At 38.7% G+C, this 10,056-nt stretch overlaps 1 protein-coding gene across 1 annotated transcript in view; it reads left to right on the forward strand.

Annotated features, from left to right (window-relative positions):
- LOC106875788 (uncharacterized) overlaps positions 1 to 9,742 on the forward strand; it is a 236,059-nt gene extending 226,317 nt beyond the window's left edge. Inside the window, exon 3 of the mRNA XM_014924057.2 lies at positions 9,595 to 9,742. Within this exon, the coding sequence (XP_014779543.1) occupies positions 9,595 to 9,742 (148 nt within the window). The remainder of the gene's footprint in view (positions 1 to 9,594) is intronic.
- The last annotated feature ends 314 nt before the right edge of the window (positions 9,743 to 10,056 follow it).

Below are 10,056 nucleotides of genomic sequence, written 5' to 3' on the forward strand. Positions count from 1 at the left end.
TGTGTGTGTGTGTGTGTATACACATATATTTATATATATGTATATATATATACGTATATATGTATGTGTATTTATGTATATATATATATATTTAGAAGTAAATGTAGAGATAAGCAAGTTAGACAGATTAATATCTAGAGTATATTAAATACTTATACCTGCTCAAGTTTAAATCTCTTGAGCACTACTAAGTGTATTCTGTATGGAGAATATCTGATTCCCATCTATGAAGTATATATATATATATATATATATGTACCTATGTATGTATGTATCATCATCATCATCATCATCATCATTATCGTTTAACGTCCACTTTCCATGTTAGCATGGTCTGGACGATTTGACTGAGGACTGGCAAGCCAGATGGCTACACCAGGCTCCAATTTGATTTGGCAGAGTTTCTACAGCTGGATGCCCTTCCTAACACCAACCACAAGGCCAGTCAGGCAGTACTGGCAATGACCTCGCTCGAATGTTCTTTCACGTGCCACTGGCACAAGTGCCAGTAAGGCGACACTGATAACGATCATGCTCAAATGGTGCTATTTACGTTCCACTGGCACGGAAGCCATGTGTATATATATATATATATATACATCTATATATAGATATAGATATAGATATATATATATATGTATCATCAATAGTTCATTTGTCTGAAAAAGAACCACTCTATAAACCATTAGAGCAGTAGTATATATTTTTAGAAAGTGAAATGTTATGGCCAGTCATAGTGACCATTAGTTTCACACCTATAAAGTGTTTAGCAGTATAGGCAACTTGTCAGACTCAAATGGCCAAAAGTGTATAACCTCTCTACAACTGGAGGAAGAATTACACCATGGTCAGTTACTTTTGTAAACAAAATATTTGTCCATGCTGCAAGCAAGACAGGTTATCCCTCTTACATTGGCTCCAGCTATGGTGATATTCAAAGGAGTTGTAGTTGGCTTATGCAATGAATGGAAAATTCCATGTTTGTAGTAGGAAACATCTTAGATGTGGGCATTGACTAAATACTTCTTTCCTGAAGCTTAAACAGGGGTTTCATGTTGAGGGAGTTTTTTTTAGGATTTTTGCCCTCTCTGCTAAGCAAAGCTTACACCATTTGCTCCCATTTATATAAGTCCCTAGTTGTTCAAGGAGCTTCCATTTAATTATGGAGTTCGTTCCTCTTTTAAGCACCATATGTGGCTGCCAGGAACATGATGTTGCACCTTTCTGGTATCCTAAAAGAGGACTTATGGTTGTTCAGACATTGTTTTAATGGGGATGTTGACGAATTAAAGTTTTCGTGTCTGTGTATTGGCTGTACTACCACAATTGATGTTTCTTTCATTAACACTAGATCTAATGTTATTGCTGTTGTTGCTGAAGTTGCTGTCGGTGCTGATATTACTGGACATGATTCTGGTGGTTCTGTTGCTGCTGACATAGCAACGAATACCAGCCACTTCCAGCTACAATGTTGGTGTTGCTGCTGCTGTCATAACTGTCATAATTGTTGTCTCTTCTGCTTGATGTGCTGCTGCTGCTGCCACTGCCACTGCTACTATTTGTCATTGCTGCTGGTTGTCAGCAGATGCATCATTACTACTTAGGTTGTTACTCAGGCCACCAGCATTGCCAATGCCATTGTTGTTATTGCTGTTGTTGTCAGTAGATGTGCCATTGCTGCTTAAGCTGTTACTCTGGCTACTAATGCTAGCTACAACCTCAGTCTCATACATGACCCCCTTGGCTTTGCATTGACCCCGCCACTGAGTGATTATTGTATGCCCTACATGAACATCCTACCTCTGCTTCTGGTTTAGGGGTGATCATTAAATTTTTTCTGATGTTGGGCACACATCTGTAAGATACCCTTAAGTTGTGCCTATTAAACAAATGTTCATATTTGTGTGATTGTGTGAAGTTTTTGTCCACCAATCTAAGGAATAGTCTTCCCTCATAAGTTTTGATGTTCAAAGAGAAGAGTAGGGCAAACCAAACAGCATTACAGTGGAACTTTTTTTTTTGCAGCTTATAGGAGATGCAGTCCTTAAACCCACTGAATGCCTGAGCTTAGTTGTAATAAGGGGATGCAGTGTCAAAAATCTCTTGACTTGAGGACAGGTTTAAAATTTTCTTGCTAGCACCATTCACTAGGTTTCTGAACATGATAGGCGAGTGGCAGAGGTTGTGTTGATGTAGGACATCCTCTTGTTTGGTTTGCAGTTGGGTCTGTTAGAACAGAAGCTCAGGTCTTACGTAACATCTCGATTTTTACCTTGGTCTCAATTTTTGCCTTGAGCCCCATGGAGCTAAGGGTGCTAATTAGGTCCTTCCTAAGCCTATTGAGGGTATGCCCATTAGCTCCTCTAGGGATGGCCAGAGCACCATCTCTATAGAGACCAAAGAGAACTGAAGGGAACATCATTAAACTTTCTGCCTGGATTCTCAAGCATGACCAACTGAGACTATAGACATCCAATCATCTCATTCCTGGTCTACCCATGGGTCTCCTGTAAAGGCACATGGTTTAGTGATTAGAGTGTTGAACTCACAATCATAAGATTATGGTTTCGATTCCTGGACCAGGTGATGCGTTGTGTTCTTGAGCAAAACACTTCATTTCATGTTGCTCCAGTTCACTCAGCTGGCAAAAATGAGTAATCTTGCAATGGACTGGCGTCCCATCCAGGTAGGGAATTTATATGCCATGGAAACTGGAAAACCAACCCTTATGAGTCAGCATGACTCCAGAAGGTAACTTTACATATGTTTCCAACTAGTTGACACAGCTCAAAGAACCTGCCTTGTGATTCCTCGCTGCCACATTTTAATCACATATCCATCTTACCGGAGCTGTGATCTCTCAATGCAGAGAATTAACAGCTCAATCTGGAGAGACTCCCTGATTTTCCTGCTATGCACCCTCTCAAGTACTGTTACGTCAGAGATCCTCTCAAGGAACTCCCGTTTCAGCTCATTGTATTCATGACTGTACACTTTTGGTTATTGCTCAAACATATTAACAGAGTAAATTCAACCACAGCGATGCCGCAAAGAATCGTAATAGGATTTCCAAAGCTACTTTGGTCAGAAGCTTACTTTTGGTCATCATTCTAGGAAAGTGTTTGTCTAAGACAAACCCTTTGTGGAATTTTCTTTTAAAGAAGGAAGACTCACAATTGACAGCAAATAAGCAGGAAGCGCCTTTAATAATAGCAGTTGGATTAGAAGGGTCTGTCATCCCAATGAATAGTTCACTACATGTACACACATGCACATGCACACAAATGTACATATATATCATTTACACATACATATGCATACAATATACTCTATAGATGTTTATATATGTGTATCATATGTATATATTTATATATAAGTTTGTGTGTAAGAGAGAGAAACATGTATATGAGTCATATCCAATCAACTAATTGGATATATTGAGTGTTGCTTACTGATTTGAAGGTTTGACTTTCATACTTATTCACTGCTTCTGCCATGTGTCTATCACTAATAGGGTATAAACTGTCTTTTTTCTGTACATCAGACATAAATTTGATGTAGCTTGGGGTTTTATGTCAAAGTGAAATCAATATCTAACTTTCAAGATATGATTTACCAGATGACAAAATGGCCGAGTGGTTAGAATGCCAGACCGAATGACTTGTAGTATTTGTTGTTATTCTCAATACTGTGAGTTCAAATCCCACTATGGTCAAATTTACCTTTCATCTTTTAAGGGTCGGTACAACATTATGAATTCAAATCCCACCATGGTAGAATTTGCCTTTCATCCTTTAAGGGTCAATAGAAAAAAAGTACCAATTCAGAGCAGTGAATTGGCAAAACCATAAAAACATCAGACCAGATATCTGGTGGTATCTGCTCTAATTCTTTATATCCTGAGTTCAAACCCTGTTATAAAAATTTTGGGTGATAGATTTAATTTGTCATCTCATTTAATATTTTTACCTGGCGTCTTGGATGCTTTTTGCCGAGTCTACTGCTTTGCAAGTATTCAGTGCAAGTACATCTCTGACATAAGGTTACCTTCCGCCTAGTGGTATAGCTTGAGTGTGTGTGCTACCTGAGGCAGCCCCTGACTTTGTGGCTGTTCCCTACTCAAGCTTACACAGCAGACACAAAAGTACTGCCACCCCCATCACCTCCCACCTTAGCAATAATAATGAACTTATTGTATACAGCAGTCAGGTGCATTACAACTAATCAAAACAAATGTAGCCTGAAGTACATGAACAAACAGTGCACAGGAAGTAAACAGTGAATGAGTTGTAAAATAAAAAAAGAAATATTGTTTCCTCTTCCTCTCTCCTTCCCTCCCACCAGTCTCAGAGACTCTGTAAAAGATCATGGGTATTGCCTTACGCCATGACTAAAAGATAAGCAAGCAAATTACTCTTGCTTGAAGGAAGACTAGAAAACATGCCTAATGATCCACTGAAGGACAACATCCGAGACGCATCGAACAGTTACCTCCCTTCGTTTTATCAGTTTAAATCTTTCATCCTTCCATTGCTGCTGTGGAGGCACTATGGCCCAAAAATTAGGGCAGCAGACTCATAGGATGGTGGTTTCGATTCCCAGACCGGGCATTGTGTGTGTTTATTGAGCGAAAACACCTGAAGCTCCATGAGGCTCCAGCAGGGGGTGGTGGCGACCCCTGTTGTACTCTTTCACCCCAACTTTCTCTCACTCTTTCTTCCTGTTTGTTGAGTCCTGTCCAGCTAGCGGGGAACACATACACCATGGAAACCGGGAAGCCAACCCTATGCTCCACAAGGAGCTAAGAGGATTTCCATATTCCATCCATCGCTGCTAAAAATGAAGTATCAGCCAAAGAATGAAATAAGCAGGTACTGTCTGGGTCCCAGAATGGGATACCAGCCCATCGCAGGGTCACTCATTTACAGTTGAGTGAACTGGAACAATGTGAAATGAAGTGTTTTGCTCAAGAACAAAATCCACTGGGAATTGAAACCACAATCTTGTGATCATAAGTGCAACACCTTAACCACTAGGCCATGTACCTTCACCAAGGAATGAAATTGGTTTCATATTCCAATAAAGCATCCTGGAAATGAATGATGTTATAAGATTGCAACTAAAATTAATTTATTTTCTTGGTATTAAGAATCTATTGAACCAGTGACAGCCTTTAGTTTCAACTGCACAAAACAGATAGTTCATTTGTTCATTTAACATTTGTCTCCCTTGCTAGGTTGGGTTTCATGGAGGATTTATTTGAGGCAGGATTTTATGGTCAAATGCTCACTCTGTTACCAGTTCTTAGTTGCTTTCAAATAAGGGGCGTTATTTATTTTAAATGTCTTTGAAAATACAGAATGATGATTCATCATAAAGTCACTAAGGTATACCAATACCACTCAGCCAGTGGTAAGTATATACATATAAATATTTACATACCCACTTATATACATGCATGCACGCTTATACATCTGTGCACACATATACATACATACAAAAGTGGTGAGCTGGCAGAGATGTTAGCATGCCGGGCGAAATGCTTAGCAGTATTTCGTCTGTCTTTACGTTCTGAGTTCAAATTCCGCTGAGGTCAACTTTGCGTTTCATCCTTTTGGGGTCAATAAATTAAGTACCTGTTGCATACTGAGGTCGACCTAATCGAGTGCCCCCCACCTCAAAAATTTAGGACCTTGTGCCAAGAACAGAAAAAGAAAAAAGTATATACATACATACATACATTCAAATGTATGGCTGTTAGGTTAAGATCCTCAGTTTGCAAACACGTGATTTCAGGTTCAGAACGCATTGTACTGGGCAAGTGTCTTCTCATACAATCCCAGGGCTTTAGTTGACCTGGGGTTATTGCAGAAGACACTTGCTCATGATACCACATGGCAGGTTTGAACCAGAAATCATGTGTTTGGGAAGCAAACATTTTAAATAGACACCCACACTTGCACCTATCTACATGTCTGTCTAAATAGATAGATACACAGATAGATTGATAGAGAGAGAGAGAGAGAGAGAGAGAGAGAGAGATAGAGAGAGACAAACAGACAGACAAGCAGGCAGGCAGGCAAACAGACAGACAGACAAACAGATAGATAGATAGATAGATAGATAGATAGAAGCAGGTTTGGTAGAACAAACAGGAAGAATAGAACTCAATATTTTGGTAAGTGCCATGTACAGACTCTTGACCTTTGAGTTTCTTTTGTAACTTTCTTGTGAGGTGGTGAGGTGAGTCTACCATGTGTTATACTATTCATATGATGTATGGTTCACAGAAGACACAGGGTGCTTGAATGTTATAGGGAATGTCACAACTTTCTACCATCTTATATTTAATATGTATATATGTAATCATCCCAAGAATATGGACTATGATTATAAGAAATATGTGATCTGTGGAAATGCACATAGCAATGCATTAGAATATTTATAAATTCCATCCATGGAATATTATTGGTGTTGTTGTTGTTGTTATTATTATTACTATATTTATCCTATATTATAGCAGCACAGCTTGGTACAACCCCAAAAAAACTGCTATTACCAGCTGATATCATAAGGATGTAGACATAATGAAGTAGGAGCTTTTATGTGTATATTCAAAAACGTTTCCCATATGCAAAGATATATATATATATATATATATATATATATATATATATATATATATAGAGAGAGAGAGAGAGAGAGAGAGAGAGATAAATAGATAGATAGATAGATAGATAGATTGATAGATAATCATCATCATCATCATCATCATTGTTTAATGTTCACCTTCCATGCTAGCATGGGTTGGACGGTTTGACTGAAGACTGGCAAGCCAGGAGACTGCACCAGACTTCTATATCAGCAATTTTCCCCTTGCTTTCATCGATGTGATATTCAGGGAGGAAATTTCGGATATTTGCATATAGAAGAAATTGTTTATACAGCGGGATAGTCTTGTTTCTATTATGCACATCTTCACTCATTCACTAAGAGAACGGTAGAACTTGTCAATTAGCCAAATTGTAAGAAGCAGAGTTATTTCCCTTAGTCCATGGGCACTGCGATGAGTATAGACATTTTCTATAGCCCGTTATATATAATATCACTGTTACTAATTTTATCTATCCCGGTTCTTCACCTTGTGTTGCACTGTGTTATCCGTCGCCATTCGTTTTTAGACTTATAATTGTTAATTAGCAGCATAAACATGCAGCCACAAATCCACAAAGGAGGAGTGTAGTTAATTGAATTCATCTCAGTATGCATCTTTTAACTCAAAGATTTCCTTGAAGACTGCATATCAACAAAGGCATTCCAACCACGACCATACAGTGTATACTCTCTCTCTCTATATATATATTGGTTATACCTCATCCAGACTACATCGCCCAGCATGTCTTTATTTTTTAAAACAGTAGGTTTTCTTTTGAAGGGGATTTGATTCCACTTTTGAGCAGGCTTCGAGACCACTTATTGGTTTCCTTGTTGAGTTGACTCACTAGCATCTGTTTTTGTCAAAGCCAACAAGCATGGCTGTGTGGTTAAGAAGCTTGCTTCTCAGCCATGTGGTCTCAATTCAGTCCCCCTGCATGGCACCTAGGGCAAGAGTTTTTTCCTAAAGCCCTGATCAAAACAAAGCCTTGTGAGTGAAATGGAAACTGAATTAAAAGGCGGCACGCTGGCAGAAACGTTAGCACGCCGGGCGAAATGCTTAGTGGTATTTCGTCTGCCGTTACGTTCTGAGTTCAAATTCTGCCAAGGTCGGCTTTGCCTTTCATCCATTTGGGGTCGATAAATTAAGTACCAGTTACACACTGGGGGTCGATGTAATCGACTTAATTCCTTTGTCTGTTCTTGCTTGTCCCTTCTATGTTTAGCCCCTTGTGGGCAATAAAGAAATAAGGAAACTGAAAGAAGACCACTCTGTATGTATGTGTGTGTGTCTGTGTGTGTTTGTGCATAGCCTTGTTTTGACCTCATGTGATCTTGTTCATTTCCAATCTTCTATGAGAAAAATGTGTAGTCATGGGAAATATTGCCTTGCTTGAAAACAGGTGAGGGTTGGTGAGGGGAAGGGCATCCAGCCATAGAAAGTCTGCATCAGCAAATTCCATCCAACTCTATGTGAGCATAGAAAAGTGGACACTAAACGACGATGGTGATGAACCTTGACAGGAAGGTGGAATGATGATATACTTTGATATTAGTAATGGGAGTAGTAAAATCTGAAATTGTATAGTTTCGAATCATTAATTCCAACACCATTTAGTCACTGCAGCACCGCCTACCAATAATACAAGCAAGAGTTCTGTTGACAATATCAGAGCACAGAGCAATCAAAATTTGTTACATTTCATTCTGATTTTTTATTAATTCTTTTATTGCTTTTACTAAGTAAATTGTGACCATGCTGTGACTCTGCTTTGAAGGGTTTTTATTGATTATATCAACATCAATACTTGTTTGTGTCTGGTACTTTCATTCTATCGATTTCTATTATTGAACCAATTATTTGTTATATGTAGACACAGGTATAGCTGTGTGGCAAAAGAAAATGATAGAAAAAATACTAGACTTAAAAAATTAAGTACAGGTGTCAATCTGTTTGATTAAACCCTTCAAAGTGGTGCCACTGCATGGCTGCAATCTAATGATAGAAATAAGTAAAAACTGTAAGGCAGAAGATGTCTCATCCTGAATCCATCATATTTCCTCCACTTCTCACCTCTGTTATTGTGCAGGTGTGGCTGTGTGGTAAGGAGTTTGCTTCCCAACCACATAGTTCCAGGTTCAGTCCCACTGTGTGACATATTGGGCAAGTGTCTTCTGCTATAGCCTTGGGCCAACCAAAGCCTTGTGAGTGGATCTGGTGGACAGAAACTGAAAGAAGCCTGTCATAGACTCTTGGCGATATACCGTGTTTGAGAAGATCTGTCAAGTCAAGTGAAATCATAATCGTGGCAGATACCGGTTTCATGAAGTTGGCACCCATGCCAGTGGTCCATGAAGGCACTCATTACGTTCTTGTAGTGGTTGGCGTTAGAAAGAAAATCCAGCTGTAGAAACCATGTCAAATCAGGCAGGAGCCTGGTGCAGCCCCTCAGCTTATCAGCCCTGGTCAACCCGTCCAACCCATGCCAGCATGGACAATGAACATTAACTGATGATGATGATGATAATGATGATGATGCTATATATATATATATATATATATATATATATATATATATATATACATATATGTGTGGTCCAATCCATGCCAGCATGGAAAGAGGATGTTAAATGATGATGATGATGTATATCTATGTATGTGTGTCTTTATGTCTGTGTTTGCCCCCCCACCAATGTGTGACAACTGTTGTTGGTTTATTTACATCCCTATAACTTGGTGGTTCAGTAAAAAAGACCAATAGAGTAAGTACCAGGTTTTAAAAATGAACTGGGGTCAATTTGTCCGACTAAAAACTCTTCAAGACGGTACCCCAGCATGGCCGCAGTCTAATGATTGAAACAAGTGAACGATATCATATATTTTCTCTCAGTCTTTGTTATTCGATATAATCTAATCTATTAATTTTTATCTTATAACAGACCACCAATTGATAGTCCAACTTCCATTTTTTCTGCTTGGGAAACATTATTTCAAGAAACTGAGAATGATGCACAGGTTTGTATGCTTTCAAAACATTGTCTTTCCTTTAAATGTTTACAATTTCGAATGTTACAACTTCAAATATAATACAGTCCTATATTTAAGAGATGAGGAATTATGTACATTATTTACATTTGATGGATATTTGTCCTCATTTTGCTTGTTGTTAACACGTTTTGGCTGATATACCCTCCAGCCTTCATCAGGTGTCTTGGGTATTTTTCGATGTTATCATTATTATTATTATTATTCAGGTCACTGCTTGGAATTGAACTCGGAATCTTGGGGTTGGTAGCCTGCACTCTTAACCACTATGCCATATGCCCATGGGCAATTATGGACTGAATTTTAGGGCTTATAAATCTAATATTTTCCTATCCTTCCTTAATACTGGTTCCGAT

The sequence above is a fragment of the Octopus bimaculoides genome, chromosome 5 (assembly GCF_001194135.2).
Source record: "Octopus bimaculoides isolate UCB-OBI-ISO-001 chromosome 5, ASM119413v2, whole genome shotgun sequence".
Taxonomy (NCBI): Eukaryota; Metazoa; Mollusca; class Cephalopoda; order Octopoda; family Octopodidae; genus Octopus; species Octopus bimaculoides.